The following is an 18,791-nucleotide window of genomic DNA, read 5'->3' as shown; positions in this document are numbered from 1 at the left end:
GGAGCGGGGAATGCATTCCCCGTCCCCGTTTAGCTCACGGAAAATTTTTCCCCCACTCCCTCCCCCATTCCCCACCAATCATAAAAAACTTTGATGGAAAGGAAATCTTGAAACTTGAATTACAGTGGTCCAAAGCTGAACGTGAAGCATCGTTAGAGAACTCTCAGGCATTGAATGCCATATTTAATGGTGCTGATCACAACATATTCTGATCGATTAGTACTTGCATCGCTGGACAGGATGTGTGGGATATCCTATTTGTTGCTCAGGAAGGAACTTCAAAAGTTAAAATGTCAAGGCTACAATTGTTGACTTCAAAGTTTAGGAATCTTAAAATGTACAATGATGAATCAATTGTTGAATTCAATGTTCGGTTACTAGACATCGCAAATGAGTCATTTACTCTAGAAGAGAAAATTTCACAATACGAAAGGAGCTTATGTCTCTATCTAAGAAATTTGATATGAAAGTTACAACTATCAAGGAAGCCCAAGACATAATAACCTTAAAAGTAGATGAATTATTTGGCTCGTTGCTCACTTTTGAGATGTCTTTAGATGGCAAACACGAAAAGAAGAATAAAGAAATTACTCTGTAATCCTAAATTGAAGAAGAGCATGATGATCCAGATAGAGATCTGAAGAATCCCTAGCAGAGTCTATTTCATAGCTTTCGAAGCAATTCAATCGAGTCCTCAAACGGTTCGAAAAAAGATCAGGTAATTAACTCTAAAAACAATAAGTTCGGTGGCTCTCTCCTCTTTAAACAATTCAGGATCAACGGTGGCAAGAAGGAAGTTGATAAGTCAGGCTCTACTAGCTTTCAAAAATAGAAATCTTCAAACAAAATGTTCTAATTTTCTAAAGAAACAGAGTAAAAACTACGTTATAACACTGTCTGATGATGGATATGAAGAAAAAAGTGACTCAAAAGAAGATATCAAAGCACTTGTTAGTAACATCTCATCTGAAACCTCGTCATGTGAGATTACAGAATATGATGTATTTCTAGGAACTGATACTAGCGATGTTTAACATATGTCTACTGATCCTTCTTATCAAGCTCTTTTTAGCAAATGACAAGATGATCTGAAAGTCCTTGACATACAGGAAGAAAGAATTGAGTCTTTGATGGCAGACAATCACAAACTTATGTCTATCATTGCTAATTTGAAGTGAGAACTATAAAAATGTCGGAGTGCGAACACTAATACTGAGACATTGGAGAAATATTGATAAAAGGAAAGACAATTGGTGATAACTCTGAGCTTGGTTTTTCAAAAGGTGATAGTCAGTTCAGTAGACAATCTCATCTCAAAGGGAAGCAAAAGATTGAGTTTGTTGGAGCTCAGAATCCATATTCATATGGCATTACAGAAACGTCCTCCAGTAATTCAAAATGGGAAGTCAACAAATTCTACAGACTAAGATGGATTTGTCACTATTGTGGAAGATTGAGTCACATATGACCATTTTTTTATTAGTTATCAGAGATGCTTCACAGATCTACAAACTCAATCAACATTCCTCGCTACTCTCGATACAGATATTAAAGAGAGCCAAAATTAAAACAGGTATGGAGAGTGAAGAATGTTTAGAATAAATGCAATGTTGTCTTGACATCTCTCAAACCTTCTACCAAAGGAGATTGGTACTTTGATAGTGGAAGTTCTAGGCATTTTTTATAGCAGCTTTTTTATGTTGCTCCCAAAAGTCCACTAATCAAATAAATTTGTAACTCTAATCTATTTTATTTACATTACAACGTAGTATAAGTGATAAGATTGGGTCGTCTCCATAGGGAATCTTGAGATGTTAAAGTGTATTGATGAATTCGAGTGGTCATAGGGGAATTGGTTATTTTGTTGGCAATTGAAATTAAATAACATGAATTTAAAAGCGTAATTAAAAGGAAATTAATTCGATCAAAAATCATAGCCTAGGTATTTGGAATCCACACGTTCACTTGGTAGATCATAGAACTTCTAATTCATGCAATGCTTGCTTGTTTTAAACTTAGCTCATGCACCCTAGAAAACCAAAGTTACATGTCCTAATGTATTGATTAGTTCCTTAATCAACCTAGGTGCCTAACTAATTGGGTTCATTGGTGTCCATATTACTTAAGTACCCACATTAAGAGAGGTAATCTAGCTAAGTCAATTTAATAACCTGGTTAGCCTAAGTTATCAATTGATTTAGTCTAAATTATCAATCGATTTATTTTTTAAATTAGCTAATCATGCAATGTTTGTGAAAAAACTATTTTAAACAACCTAACTCAAATCAAAGCATGCTTTAACCCTTGCCTTTTGAGATTAAAAACACAATAGATATAGTCCTAATCTCTAGCAACCAAAGAATAAATGAGAGTTTACCAAAAACCCATAAATTCAATGCATAGAAATTCAAATATCATTCAAGAATAGAGAATTCAGCAAGCATACATCATAAAATTGAAAATTCAAGTCTCCCAACCAAGATATAATGGATTTCAATCCTACTCTAAGCTAAAAGAACTTACTTTAGCTACTCATAATGTGGGAAGATGAGTATTGGAGTTGAAATAAATGAAAATACAAGAAGATAAGTGTTGGGAAGAAGAAAATACAGAGAACTTATGACTGGAATCACCAAAATCGGGCATGGAATGACCCAAAACAGTTGAAATCATATATATATAAAAGTTTTGACGCCATGTTGTTGAGGAGCAATGTCGTGACACTCTTGCGAGTTATCATAGCGTAGGCCTCGGGTGCTTCTGCACTTCATGCAGTGCCAAACGTGCATATGCCTTATATCTGTCTGTCAATATTTAGAGCACCATGATGCTGGCGCTCCCTAATATAGCAGTTATTGCCTTTGGGAGTCTGGTGTAGTGTCACTGCACCAGTGCCAAGGGCAATTTGGTCATTTTATCCCATTTTTTCACGATTACTGCTACAAAGTTCCAATTTGATCGATTTGTTGGATTTAGGAAGCAAGTAACGGAAGCAAAACAGGAGCATTAAGCATTCTAATTCATTAATTTTGGCTTCAAACTAAGCATGCTCATAAACTAAAACAAAGTTTCAACAATAACCTTTGAATTGCCTATTGAATTATGATCTTTAGCTGCAATCTCCTTATTCTTTGGATGTGAACCACCACAAGGTCTTCCTACTATTCTCTTGGAGCCTTAGATTGAGTTGCGAGACTCAAAACAAGCTTGAATAGAAGGGAATTGGAGAGGAGGTTACTAGTTTTACATAATGTGAAGAACGCTTCTTCAAACACAAATTCTCAACCTTCAGCAATGATTGCTCTGCTCATTCCACTCAAAATTTCAGCTTTATATTGCCTGACTTTTATGCAACTAACAACCTTGCATGAATCACAACTCATGCTTGAATAATTGAGCTGAGGAAAAATGGAATTATGTGTGAGCTGCTACAATTTGAAAATGGAAAAATCCCACTTTTGAGATTTTTTTCATATTCAAATTTCCTTTGATTTTTCTTTTTAATTTTGATTTCCAAAATAAAAAATCATTTCAATTAAAAAATAGAATTTTATTAATTTTACAAAATATTAATTCAATAATTAATTTTGTAATAAAATCAATAAATTAATTAAACAATTTTATTAATTTTATTAATTTAATATCAAATATTAGATTAATTCGTCACCAATTCCATTACCATGAATCTTTATTCATGAATTTAATATTTAAATCATATTTAAATATTAATCGATTCTCCAATTTAGTTTAATTCCAAAATTAAACGTGTAATTATATCATATATAATTACTAATTTCCTTAATTCTAATTTGAAAGATTCAAATCAACTTATTACGCTACTCTAAGGCTAATCCGTTTGTGAGCTAGTAGGAGGACCTAGTGGACCTACAGATCATGAACTCCAACGATCCAAGATTAATGGGCTAAACTCTTTACACCGAATTCACCCCCATTTGTTAACTACTGGGTCACTCCACTAAAGCCTAGAGTTGCTCTCCCCTCACTATAGAGATATTGTGTTCACTCGATATAACCATGATTAGTAAGTTAACCCTACATAGGTTGTTCGTAATAACTACTGGGTCAAAAGGTTGTTTTACCCTCGAGATTACCTATTCTTCCTTAAGTCCCACTGACCCTCTAATGAACAATTGGTTTGTGATCCGATCATCAAACCGAATCCCTCTTGGGCCAATGAGAGAGTGGGGTCCCTTGTTCAAGACCCGGAGTCAGCACTTAAGGGAACAACCTCTTTACTATCCCTAAAAGCAGGTAGGAGTAAATTTCATCTTGCACCCAATGTCCCCAGCCATCTACCCAGTCTTACCCTTGAAATGAAAGGCTTATTGAGTTGGCACTGTTGAGCCAACCCTTACCTATACAAATCTAAGGATAATCCTAAATAGACAGGAGTTCATAGTTAGCTTAGAATTAAGGTTAAGTTACCTAGGTCATTGTTTTGAAATAGTCAGTCTTAAATAGTAAACAGCGTTATAAAGTAAGAGTAACTTATTTCATGGTTCGATCTTGTGCAAACTCATTACACAGGATGCCCCCACTCCTCATGTCACTACATGTACAAATCAGGATCACTTTGTTTGTAGCACTTTACAACTTCTTGTAACAACTATAGAGTGGGCCGCATCCGATGGTGTTACCAGAATAAGGCACCCAACTTTATTCATATAATATAGATCATTTTTCACTATTTACTCGAACCTGATCCATTTTTATGTCTCCACATAAAGTTCAAGTACTCATATAATAGTCATGGATCTTTTTAGTTTATTGGACTTATTTCTAAAACGAAATAAGCAATTCATATATTCAATAACAACTTTATTGATTTACAAAATGAGTTTATTGTTTACAAACAACGAGTTTTATGACATAAACCCAATTTTCATCCGAGTTCAGCTCCAATGGTCCATTCTATCTCTTAGTTTCTAAATAATTACAAACTAGCATAATAAACACATAAAATCCATAAACGAGCTTGAATTAAGCTAGAAAAGATAACATTTTTGTGGTGCTATCAAACACCCCCAATTTAATTCTTGATCATCCTGAACAATACAGAAATACATAAATGCAAAAAGAAAAAACCAACTTCATTTCTTGTTATCCTTTTTATTTTCTAAGCAAATGGAGAGGAGATATTTTCCAGAAAAACTTCTTTCGTTTTAGCTTGCCCACACGAGGTTATGTGAAAGATATCCAACTACGGGCTGAGTTTCTTTAAAGGTGTCTAAGCTACTCATTTCTCAGGAACACTTTAGCTCAAAGGCAAACTACGGGTTTCATAACCATCCCAGGTTAATCATGCTCCTAAAAGAGCGGGGTAAACCTCTCTTTATTAGAAATTTGTTTCATATCATTTCTTACTTTTCTCTTTTTTCTCTTTTTTTTCTTATTAAGTGGAAAAATTGGTTGGTTTATTCCTTGTGCACATATTACTAAATTGAAGTTAGAAGACTTTAATCCTATTTTTAAGGTTTTTCGCGGTGACAGCAAAAATATAGGCTCTACAAAGCAACTCTCAGCATATAAGACATAGGATAGGTGGACAAAGAACTCAAATATGCATGAAAAATAAGAAGACAAATTTTTAAAAAGGGTAAAAAATCATGTTTATTTTCCTTCTACATCATCTCAAACACGTAAGATCCTAAATGAATATATCACCAATGATCATAATAATGTGCACAAGCAATAAAGCAAATGGAATATCTTGTCTTCTGAGATTTAAACTGTATCAAATGGGCATAAAGAGTGTTTTCCTTAACGAATATCTGAATGAGGAAGTGTATGTTTAGCACCCCAAAGGATTGTGGATTCTTCTCATCCTATGTATATGTATAAACTCAAAAAGGCTCTCAATGGGCTTAAACAGGTACCCAGAGCCTGGTATGAAAAGTCCAATATTAAACGAACTCTTGCTTCCACTCGTCTAAAATCTCCAAAGATTCAAAAGGAACTTAAGTTGGTGAGAGTATGTACAGAAGCATTATTGGAAGCCTACTGTATATAATAGCCAGCAAACTAGATATTAAATTTGTTGTTACTGTTTGTGCCAAATATCAGTCCTATCCTAAAACCAATCACTACTTAGTGCTAAAAGGATAATCAAATACATCAATGGCATGAACGATTATGGCTTATTATATATTTTTTTATATAAGTAGCTCTTTCACTGGTTACTAGGATGCTGATTGGATTGGAAGCTCTAAGCACAGAAAGAGCAGCATTGGAAGTTGCTTCCTGTTAGGAAAAAAACTTGATTTTGTGGTTCAGAAAGAAAAAAAGTTGTGTTTCTTTGTGGACAGCAGAAGCTGAATATATTGTTGCTGAGAGTAGCTGCACTCAGTTAATATGGATGAAGCAAATGTTACAAGAGTATGATGTCCTACAGGATGTCATAACTCTATACTGTGGCAATATGAGTGCTTTTAATATATCAAAAACATCAGTCTAGCACAGTCGTACTAAACATATTAACATCCGACATCATTTTATTTGAGACCTCATGAAAGTAAACAAATCATGTTGAAACACATTAGCACTAAGAACCAAATCGCAAACACTTTTACAAAGGCATTGGATACTGTCTGATTGGAGGCCCTGAGAACTGCTTTGGGCCTCTGTGTGTTAAAAGCATAGCAATTAATTGACTGAGCAAGTCTGGAAAGGAATTTGGCCCATGAAGGTTGTAAGCCCAAATGTCAAATCAATTTAATAATCGACTTAATTATAGCTGTTGAGGGTGCGTGCATGGTTAATTATCCTTTAATTTCAAATTTCATTTTGAATTATTAGTATTGGCAATTATTCTGTAACAGGTTCTCTAGAGATATCGTGGGCTTCTATCTTTCTCAATTGTCCCTCTTCATCTTTTTGTTTGCATGCGATGTAAAGTTAATCCTGATGGTGAGTACTAGACAAGGTACTCTTACTTCTGAAGCAAAGATGGTGAGGGTCAAGGAAAAAGCTAAAAGGAAGTTGCATGTAAAGAAGGATGGTTCTCCATCCACCATAAACAAATATGGTGTTTGCTTTTAGGGGCTTCCTATTTCAAGCGAAGAAATTTGTGTTCCCCTTTCTTTTGCTAAAGGAAGACGATCTGGTGCCGATATCTTTGCTGAGGAGAAAGGAAAAGAAAAGGTCAGTGCATCTGCCTTAACTATGACGGATCTTGTGGGTTCTGGAATTGAAATTCGTCTGGACAATGAGAAAACTACTTCTAGTGACTCATCTGGTCACATGTATGAATTTATAGCCTTTCGTAGAAACCCTAAGAAGTTGTTCAAGGTAATGTCGATTCTTCTTCTGTTTTCCAAGAGGAAGTTAGGGTTTTAGAAAGTAGTTTAGCTGATGTTGTTTTACTTGCTTCTACTACGGTTGATATTTGTCCTAATTTTCCTGATTCTATTATAACTGAAAAAGAAGGTGCTATATATAGTGTCTGATGAGAATATCTTAACTGATACTGTTGACGAAGGTTTTTATGAAACTCTTGCTTCTGTGACTACTCTTTCGATGATTAGTGAATTGGAAAATGTTTCTGTTGATATGAATGTTCAAGGTAATATAACTAGTGAATTGAATTCATCTAGTGAAGAGGTAGTTAAAACTCTTGTGATATTTTTAATGGTTGAATAAGGAACTTTGTTTGGTGAACTTGTTGATATTGCAAAGATTACTAATGATATTGAGGATCATGTTGTTGGGTTCGCAAAAGGTACTAACCTTGCGACTCAAAAACAAAATTGTGAGAAAGAACCTAGCTCTGACGATGACTCTCCTCTGTCTGATTTAAAATCCAAGGAAAACATAGATGTTAAAGATGTTGATTCAGCTTCACCTGAGACATCTGAATATTTTTCTGAAAAATCTCCTTCTGAGGATGTGAATGTCTCCTCTCGAGACTGGGGTTTAAAAAGCAATGCAGAGAATGAATATACTAGTCATGTTCATGTAACTCATACTTCTGTGAAAGCAAAGGCCAAAGAGACAACCTCTTCAAATGTTTCCCCTATGCCTTTAGATGTTGTGTCCTTTCATACTGAAAAAGGTTCCAGCATGTGGAAGTATATAATTAAAAGGATCATTGTTGACGAGAAGAAGTTGTTTGACCATACTTACGAGTGCGTTGATCTTATAGATCTTATTCTCAATGCTTGTTTGTAAAAAATTATTATGAGGTTGGGACCATATTATCCTCAACTAGTTATAGATAAAAATCTTTTTTTGGTTGCCTGGATAAAATTGACGAAGAATTGTGATAGTTAAGTTAGGAAAATTTTACTCAAGCCGGTCCTTGAGGACAATACCTTATTTGGGATTTATTACTTCAATTGCGTGCATTTGCGCATACTGTAGAGTTTTTGGGGTCATTGTAAGGGACTGGCAAGAATTTTTTTTTTCCCAAGCTTAATATTGCTAAAGACTAAGTTAATCTTAATTTGGACATTTTTGTTTTTTGTTTTTTTTGTAGTTTTTGCAGAATCCTATGTATGCGAAGAATTCAACAGACTGAACTTGTAACTTATGATCCAGAATTTGAACGGATTTTAAAAAGAGTAACAAGGAAAAGAAGAGTTGAGTTCGACGTCTTGGGAGACCAAGGAGAAGCTGTTAGAACTATCAGAGATTATTTCGAACCAGTTGTCCCTACAACCCAGATGGGCATTGCTGAAACCCCAATTAATGCCAGTAATTTCGAGCTAAAACTTGGTTTAATTCAGATGGCACAGGACCTCTGTTATACTGGGCGTGTTATGCCCTAGTTTATTATGTGTGTATTTTGTACTTTTATTATATTGTACACCTCACTAGCTTTAGGTCAAAGGGGAGATTGTTGGGGTTAATGCCCTAAATCTCGTAGAGTACTATAGTTTGTAAACATTGTATGAACAAACTCATTATGTGACTTATAAAATATATGATATTTTATTCACTTTGTCTATAAAATATTTGATAGTTTAGTTGCATTAACCACAAACCAATAAACTAACATCCAATGTTATCATTGTAACTTAAACATGTATGTGGAGACATATTAGTGGATCATATTTAAGTGATAACCTAAATGGTCTGTAGTAGATGGATAAGGCTGGGTATCTTATCCTTGTGACACTACGAGTATGACCCGCTTTGTAGGTGTTACAATTATTGTAAAGTGCTACAAATAATTTGATCCTGATCATTCATGTATTAGACAAGCGAGCGGGGATATTCTATACAAGGAAGTTTGTATAAGACCGGACCACAAAATGTTTAGTCTAATTTTATAACACCATTCATAATAGAGACTTACAATTTACAAGGATGACCATAGGTAACATGACTTGAATCCTGAGTGAATTGTGAACTCCTTCCTATGAGGGCAATCCTTTGATCTGTATGGGTGAGAGTGGCTAGACCTCTGACTCAACAAGCCTACCATTTTGGGGATTTGTCTGAGTCGAGAGCTGGAAACACAACTACACAAGATAGAATTCACTCCTTCCCCGAAGTAGGGGAAAGTAGATAAATTGCTCCCTTAAGGGCTGATTTCGTGTCTTGAACAATGTGGCGCCACATTCTCTCCTTGTCCGAGAGGGGTTTAGTCATAGTGGGACTATGATCTATTGTTCATTAGAGGGATCGGTGGTACTTAAGAAGTTAGATGTAACTACAGGGGCAAAACGATAATTTGTCCCAACTGTACTTACGAGCGATTTGTGAAGGGTCATTGTACTATTGATTGGTTATATCCATTAGATACAGAAATATATCTGTAGTGCAAAGAGTGCAACTGTCGGTCTTTAGTGCAGTGCCCGACAGTTAACATATGGTGGATAATGCAATTAAAGAGTTTAATTAATTATTCATGTACCGTTGGAGCATCAAAAGGATTTAATTAAGGATAAGTTTTTGGATTAATTTGAATTGTTCAAATTAATAGAGGAATTTAATTATATATGATATAATTAAATTGTTTCAATTATATGTGATATAATTGTCATAATGTATTTGATACATTATAGTTTAGTGGGAGGAAATAAATATTTGAATGAGATTCAAATATATTTTCTATGAATGTAATGAGATTTATATTTAATGTCATAAAATAGAGAAAAGAAACTATAGTTTATATAATACCAATCCACCCGTGTGGTGTACAATTTAATAAAAATACAAAGTACACAAACAATAAACTAGGGCATAACATGCCCAGTATAATATCTCTCACTTGCCCTAGTCCTGTCGTGGTCTGTCTCAGAGACCCATACTCTGCAGGTGACCCTCAAATACTGTAGCTGTGAGGGCCTTCGTAAATGGATCAGCAACGTTGTGCTTCAAAGCTACCTTCGTGACAATCACATCCCCTCGATGCACAATCTCTCGGATGTGATGATACTTCCGCTTTATGTGCTTACAACATTTATGACTCTTAGGCTCCCGAGAATTAGCCGCAACACCACTATTATCACAATAAAGTGAGATGAGCTTTGACATGTCTGGAACAACTTCCAAATTAGTCAAGAATTTCCTGAACCAAACAGCTTTCTTAACAACTTCACAAGCCACTACATATTCAGCCTCCATGGTGGAGTCCGCGATGCACCCCTGCTTGGTGCTACGCCATATTACTACTCCTCCATTAAGAGTGAACATTGATCCTGAATTGGATTTCCTGGAATCCTTATCATTCTGAAAATTAGAGTCCGTGTATCCTGTAAGGATCAAACCCTTAGAACCATACACAAGCATGTAGTCCCTCGTTCTCCGTATATACTTGAGGATATTCTTAATGGCTGTCTAATGATCTAATCCTGGATTAGATTGATATCTACTGACTATCCCCACTGCATAGCAGATGTCAGGTCTAGTACATAACATCGCATACATCAAACTGCCCACGATGGATGCATAGAAGATCCGTCTCATCTTCTAAACCTTTTAAGGTGTCTTAGGAAACTATTCCTTAGACAATGTAACTCCGTGTCTGAAAGGCAATAAGTCGCTCTTGGAGTTCTACATCGAATATTTGACAAGCATTTTCTCAATATACGATGCCTGAAATAGTGCTAGCATTTTGTTCTTTCGATCTCGAAAGATATGAATACTTAGAACAAACTGAGCCTCTCCCAAATATTTCATTTGGAATTGGGTTGCTAGCTAGTTCTTAACTATAGTCAGTAAACCTACATCATTCCCAATTAGCAAGATATCATCTACATACAATACTAGAAAAAGTACTAAACTGTTGATGATCTTCTTGTAAACATAAGGCTTATCAACGTTTTGATCAACACCATAAGATTTGATCGCAGTATCATACCTTATGTTGCAGGATCAAGATGCTTGTTTCAGTTCATAAATGGACAGATTAAGCTTACAAACCTTTTGCTCTTAACCTTGTATTATCAATCCCTCGGGTTGCACCATATAAATGGTCTCCTCAAGATTGCCATTCAGAAAAGCAATATTGACATCTATTTACCAAATCTCATAAACATAATATGAGGCAATGGATATGAGGATCCGGATAGACTTCAATATGACAACTGTTGGGGTTGATGACCTAAAGTCTCGTGTCCTGTATTTTGTAAAAAGTATACACGAACACCTGTGATTGTTAATAGATGATGTTTACTTCACATCCTGTTGTTTTGCTCGGTTAATTTTTTTTTTGTTTTACCACAAATCAATAAACATAAAATCACTGGTTATCTGTATGTGACTCAAACATGTATGTGGTGACATACAAGTGGATCATGTCTTGAGTGATAACCAAAATTGTCTGTAGTATATGGATATAGGAGGGAAACTTTATCCTAGTAATGTTACAAACGTGGCCTACTTTGTGGAATGGTCACAAGTGTTGTGACTTGTCGTAGATGATCTGATCCTGATCATTCGTTATGGGGACATGCGAGCGGGGGCATCCTATACAAAGAGTTTGTATAAGACCTGACCATGAACTGTTAATGTCTCGTTATGTAACACCGATCATGATAGAGACTTCACTTCACTAAGATGACCATAGGTAACATGACCTCAATCCTGAGTGAGTTGGGAACTTCTGCCAATGAGGGCGGTTCTTTGATTTGTATGGGAGCGAGTGGTAATGTCGCTGATTCAAACCTACCATTTTGGGGATACGTCTGATTTAGGAGCTGGGAACTCAACTACACAAAATGGAATCTACTTATTCCCTGAGGTAGGGGTAAGTAGATAGATGACTCCCTTAAGGGTTGATTCCGGGGCTTGAACAATGTGGCGCCACACACCTTCTCCTGGCCTGAGAAATGTTCACACAAAGTTGGACTATGTTGTATTGTTCATTAGAGGAATTAGTGGTACTTAAAGAGTGAGATGTAACTACAGAGGCAAAACGGTAAATTGGCCCGAGCATCTGTGAAGGGTCATCGTACTCATGATTGATTATATCCAATGGATACAGAAATATTTCTGTGGTAAGAAGAGTTCAACTGTTGGTCTTTAGTAGAATCACTGACAGTTAACGAATGGTGAATCTCGTGGCTAAAGAGTTTAGTCAGCTATTCACGTACCGTTGGAGCTTCGAGCCACAAGTCCATTAGGTCACCTGGGTAGCTTGGATAAAGTCGAGAACCAGTGTTTGGGTTAATTTGAAATGTTCAAATTGACAAGAGGAAGTTCAATTATATATGATATAATTGGATTGGTTAATTATATATGATATAATTAGCTAAATGTATGAGATACATTATTTTGGAGGAAATTAGATATAAATATGATTTATATCAAGTAGAGAAAAAAAAAAATACTATAGTAGATATATGATATCAAACTATAGGATATAAATATAATATGATTATATTTATTAATTAAATTAATTCATTAATTATATGATAATTAATGAATTTATCCACTTTCGGATGTGGGAAGTGGGCAGCGTTGGTTATGGTAACCGATGGGTTAAAATGAAAAATGTTTTCATTTCTACGTAGTCGTTCGATCGATTAAGAGAATTCGTGAAGCGTGCGTTGGTGATTCAAAACAATCGCTTGAGAGCCTATGCGATAGCGTTCTCCATCTAAATGATCGTATACCTCGTGCCTAAACGATCGCACACTGTTGCCTAGACGATCAGATAGCTTCTCTAAACGATTTTATAGTGTGCCGATTTAGCTAAACGATCGTATAACTTTTCCTAAACAATCGTTCAACAAATCCTACACGATCGTATAGCTTCTCTATACGATAAGCATTTTCGCTATACGATAGCAGAGTTTCATCTCCCACTTGCTTATCGTCTACATGACGTCTTTTTCTCCGTCCTTTACCAAACTCACCAGAGCCTACTCTTTGGGTTTTTGACGATGAGGATACCTGGCTTTCCCTGGTGGTGGTGTTGTCCCCGAATCCTTGTTCGTGTACGTTCGGATTGTGCAGCAACAGTCGAGAGACTTGCCGGGTGTTGGTAGATCGGTGGAGTTTTCCGCTGCTGTGGGTTCACACAAAACAAGATCGTCTTCCTCTGGTGTGAACCCCTTTCTCTTTATTTTATCGTATTCTGAGCATGTTGTTGATAAGTTTATTATGCATAACTGTTAGTATAGAATGTATATCGTTTATATTCCGGTCACTGTGAAATCGGAGCGATCTAAGCCCACTCAAGATAGTTCGGTTTCTATCTACCGTTGGTGTTAAAGGGAGAACTGCGAGGAACTCTTGTTTTGAGATCCTTCAACAACAAGCGAGAAAGTCTCCTCATAGTCAAATCCCTCTGCCTGGGTATAATCCTTTGCCACTAGTCTAGGCTTGAAGGTTTGCACCTTCCCATCAGTACTCCGTTTTCTCTTGTAGATCCAGTTACAACCTATACGTTTAATCCCATCAGGTTGATCTATAATATCCCATATTGAATTAAGTACATAGACTCCATTTCGAGTTCCATGGCTTTGATCCATTCATCTATGTCAACATCCTCCATTGCCTTATTGTCAGACAATGGATCCTCAACTTCGCCATCAGCTACTATAGCTAGGATTTCAATTAAATCCATATAGCGAATAGGTGGGTTTGCAACCCTCCCATTAAGTTGAGGTTTCCTCAACACTTGAGGTGGATTTGACCGACTAAATGAACCTACTTCAACAACTCTTGTTGAGGTACTGGGCACTTCAACAACTTTTGTTGAAGATTCAATAGTTTCTTTGGAAATCTCATTCAACACAATTTTACTTCTAGCTCTGTGCACCCTTATGTGGTCTTCCTCAAGAAAAGTAGCATTTATCGATACAAATACTTTGTTTTCTTTAGGATCAAAGAAATAACCACCTCTCGTTCCCTTGGGGTTGCCTAAAAATAGGCATAACGTTGAACATGGTTCCAATTTCTTAAGATTAGACTCATGCACATGTGTTGGGCAACCCCAGATTCTGAAATGACGTAAACTAGCTTTACGACCATTCCATAACTCAAAAGGTGTTATGACAACACTCTTAGAGGGAACATAATTTAGGATGTACGCTGCAGTATCCACTACATAACCCCAAGACGAGTCAAGTAAGGAAGTGTAACTCATCATAGATTGAACCATGTCCAACCGGGTTCGAATCCTCCTTTCTAACACACCATTTTGCTAAGGTGTACCAAGTGATAAGAGTTGGGATATTATTCCATGTTCTATCATATAGTTCTGGAAAGTTAAATCCATAAACTCCCCACCTCGATCAGATAGAAATGTTTAAATCGTTCGATTTAATACATTTCCAAATTAAACCTTGAATTCTTTTATCTTTTCAAAAGATTCAGACTTATGTTGCATTAAATAAACGTACCTATATCTTGAATAATCATTAGTAAAAGTGATGAAATATTTATAACCTCCCCTAGCTTTTACATTCATTGAACCACAAAGGTCTGAATGTACTAGCTCTAGAGGTTCTTTGCCCCTATAACCTTTTCCAGTAAAAGGTCTTTTAATCATCTTGCCTTCAAGGCATGACTCACACACAGGTAAAGAATTTTCTTCTAACTCGCTTAGAAGTCCATTCTTCACCAAGCTTCAATCATATTGATATTAATGTGTCCTAGTCTTAGGTGTCAAAGTTGGGCATTTTCCTAGGAGAAATTCTAAGTCTTTTATGTTGAGTTACATCAGTTTTAAATATCTCTATGTTATGGAGGGCATTTGTTGCTAACGGCCTTAACACATACAAATTATTTTCCAGTTTTACATAACATATATCAATACCATTCTTTAAAATAAACACTTTATTAAAAAAAAGTTTAAATGATAATTTTGTTTGAACAAATACTTTACAGAAACTAAGTTCCTTTTTAAATCAGAAACTACATATACATAATTCAAAATGAGAAATTTGTTCTGTAAAGTTAACCGGAGACCTTCCACTGCCACAATTGAGACAACATGTCCGATTCCAACTCGCATTATCATCTCACCAGCATCAAGTTGTCGCCAGGAACTAATTCCTTAACATGAAGAACAAACATGGTTAGTGGCCCCAGAGTCAATAATCCAGGTAGAATCATCATTCTCCACTAAACAAGTTTTCCAGACATGCAAATCACATTTACCATGTTTGGCCTTTTTCGTTTCTGCCAAATATCTGGGGAAATTTGTCTTCCAGTGCCCATTCTGATTTCAATGGAAACATTTTCCCTTGTCAACCCTGACAGGTTGTCTACCCCTTGGTGCAGCAACTCCTGGGTTAGTAGCAGTCTTCCCCTTTCCACCCTTCTTCTTCTTCCACTTTTTGGTGCCAAAGGAAGAAGATACAAACTTAATATCAGAGGTCGAACCTTTGTGGAACTTTTTAGAAGATGAAGCAACATTTGCTTCACCCTTCTTCTCCTTGCTTTTCAACAAGGATTAGAAGGTCTATAGCTCATTGAGTAGGGTAGTCAGGTTATAGTCAATCCTATTCAGAACAATATTAATACGGAACTGCAGGAAACTTTTATATAAAGATTTTAGTATGATGCTAACTTGACTAGCCTCATCGATGCTTGACCCGTTCATCTTCGCCACATTGAAGTGGAACATTATGTTCAGAACGTGTTCTCGAATAAATGCCCCCTCTTGCATACGGGCATTGAAGATGTACTTAAGAGCATCATGCCTGAGCTGTGCAGACGGTTGTCCGAACATTCCCCTCAGGGACTCCATGATCTCACGGGCTATGAGCATGGGCTCATGTTTCTTAGCCAAGCCTTCATTAAGTCTTGCCAAGATATACACTCGGGCCGTTTCGTTTTCCCTTGTCTAGCACTCATATGCTTCATGAACGTTTCAAGGAGTATTAAAAGGTGGAATGGAAGGACACTCCTCCATCAGGACAAAACATAGGTCATCGATCATTAAAATAGTGGTGATCGTGTTTTTCCGACTAGCTTACTTCTCGCCAGTTAATTTATTGACAGTAAGTAAACTAAGAGCTGCGGTAGCCATTAAAAATATTTGCTAAAAAAGAAAAAACTTAATTTAGTCTTCTTGCATTAAACCATTTTTAAGAAAACGAATCAAGTTTTAGCAAAATAGTCTAGTGTACCCTAAGTGACATCTATTTTGCAATGATGCTTCAGTGAGGCAAGGCAAAAGTCACCATAGGGTGATCAAGTGTTCCTTCACTAAAATGAGACATTCTCAACCCTTAGACAAAAACAACTCCTTGTCCCTGAAACTAATAGTCACCATTTTTCGGTCTAGAATTTGTTAACATCCTTAACAATTCTGTGTAAGTGTAACCCCTCATTTTAGGTTTTAGAGTCTTGCCCCAATGAGGCAACATTAAGGAAAAGTCAATTGGAATAAGAGACTAAAGCAGCCCTATCCATTTTCGGAGATCAAATAAAGCGTCATGCAATACAACCATCCTTTAGGGGGAAACCCACGACGCCACGAGGCGATACATGAAACTTCATTCAACCTAATGAGAGAGACCAAGGATATGTTGTCACACGTCCTGCTCCCACTTACTATAAACACTCTCTCCATTCACCTTGGTATTGACTTACCCAAATGCCACCCATAGGGGGACACCTTTGGTGCCTCGGGGTCGAGAGTAGATCTCACAGTGTGAACTTTTAGGCAGAAATGTGTAGATGTAAAATTGAAGTTTCATATACCCCATTTCCTCCCATTGATTGTTCTACCTAAGGTTATTTAACTTATGAAAATTAGGCTACTGATTTTATCTAAGTTTTTGTTTAATTTGCTAAAAAAAATTCTTGTCTTTGATGATTAAACAATTTTGATTCAAGTCTCATTAAACTCTTTAATAGACTTTCATCAAACTTGCATGCATGTAACAAATCTATCTAATTCACCTTTCTAGGTAGGTTCCCAGGTAGGGGTGCGACATTTTCGTCGACTTAAGTATCCCAGCCTAGCCAGAACCAGCCTTAGACAAAACATCACTTATAAATACATTTGTTACATATTTAATCTTTTATTATGAATCAATTTAATCCTATTAAACCGATTTAGAAGATCAAACATAGATTTTTAATCTTATTAGAAATGTGATCTTAGGTCTATTTCAATCGTATTTTAAAACAATTTTAAAAAATAATTAAAGCCTAAGGTTTACATGCAACTTTTTATTATTGATTTTAATTCTAATTTTATTTATTATAACAATTATAAATTAACCCAAGGTAATATCATGCTTCATGCAATGTTCATTCATTACTAATATATAACTTTTATATAACTAAGTAATGAGCCATGCTATAGTATACATTCCATACAACCATTCAACCTTATATTGTAACACTTATAATATAAATGATGCATGGATATGCTATAATGCATACATACATATAATAAAACTCTTATATTATATGATGCATGAGCATGCTTTATGTAATTTAAATCATGCATACTAGTATATTATAACACTTATAATATAAAATGACGCATGAAAAATAAATGCCTAACTTATGGTGGGTTTTAAAGCTATATGACATACATTATGATATATAATAAAAACATAACTCACATGTATATTTATACTAAAAGTTGATGGACCGGGATAGAACCTCTCTAAACAAAAGGGCTAACTATTACAAGATTTTAGTCCACCGGTTCGGAATAAGTGAACCAGGTCTTGAATCGCTCGACCTGAACCACTCCTCAAAGAACACCTTGTAGTTGATCATGTAGTAAACGCATCATGCATCGAGTATGCAACATTATGCGATCGCATAGCTAATGACTATGCGATGAGCATGATAGTCTACATGATCGTGTAGCACGCAAGCATGCATTGAGTATCCAATACCATGCAATCGATCAGTAAGCGAGCGCCTATGCGATCATGTAGCCAACGCAACACGATCGTGTACCAAAACCTAAACAATCGCATAGCATTAGCTATACGATTGTTTAGTAAATGCTACACGATCGTGTAGCAAACTCTACACCATCGCATAATAAAAGTTATCCGATCTCTTAGCTCTAGCTACACAATGCGGTAACCTCTGTTTCGTCTTCTCCATCGAAACTCCAATCTGCAACCCTTCTTTGTAGCTTCACGAGCGACTCAAAACTAAAAAATTTACAGACTCGATTACAATGTTTAATGCCAAAAAATGAAGGTGTCCTTTACAAACCAACTTTGTAAATTAAATGAAAGCCTTAAAACGAGAGTTCTATCCTGAAAACATCCATCAACAATTCATCCAAAATTATTCATCGCTTAAATAGAATGTAGAGTATAAAACCCACAAGTACTGTAAACGATTCAATACAAGAATGGAATTTGGAATCAGAAACCAACAACCTAGCT

The 18,791-nt window shown here is 36.0% G+C and overlaps 1 protein-coding gene across 1 annotated transcript; it reads left to right on the top strand.

The window, feature by feature from the left end:
• Positions 1-6,994: 6,994 nt before the first annotated feature.
• On the top strand, positions 6,995-8,821 carry LOC120092758. The gene is made up of 2 exons (XM_039050946.1): positions 6,995-7,161; positions 8,495-8,821. Exons 1-2 carry the CDS (start codon positions 7,043-7,045, stop codon positions 8,784-8,786), a joined length of 411 nt encoding a protein of 136 aa, XP_038906874.1. The 5' UTR covers positions 6,995-7,042; the 3' UTR covers positions 8,787-8,821.
• Positions 8,822-18,791: the final 9,970 nt, after the last annotated feature.

The sequence above is a fragment of the Benincasa hispida genome, chromosome 12 (assembly GCF_009727055.1).
Source record: "Benincasa hispida cultivar B227 chromosome 12, ASM972705v1, whole genome shotgun sequence".
NCBI lineage: Eukaryota > Viridiplantae > Streptophyta > Magnoliopsida > Cucurbitales > Cucurbitaceae > Benincasa > Benincasa hispida.
This window is presented reverse-complemented; position numbering and strand designations above follow the sequence as displayed.

Bases quoted from the DNA above. Each gene is read 5' to 3' on its own strand.
- LOC120092758 (XM_039050946.1), top strand. From the start codon at position 7,043: ATGGTGTTTGCTTTTAGGGGCTTCCTATTTCAAGCGAAGAAATTTGTG. The intron at 7,162-8,494 runs GTCAGTGCATCT...TTTTTTTTGTAG, and splicing joins AGGAGAAAGGAAAAGAAAAG to TTTTTGCAGAATCCTATGTA.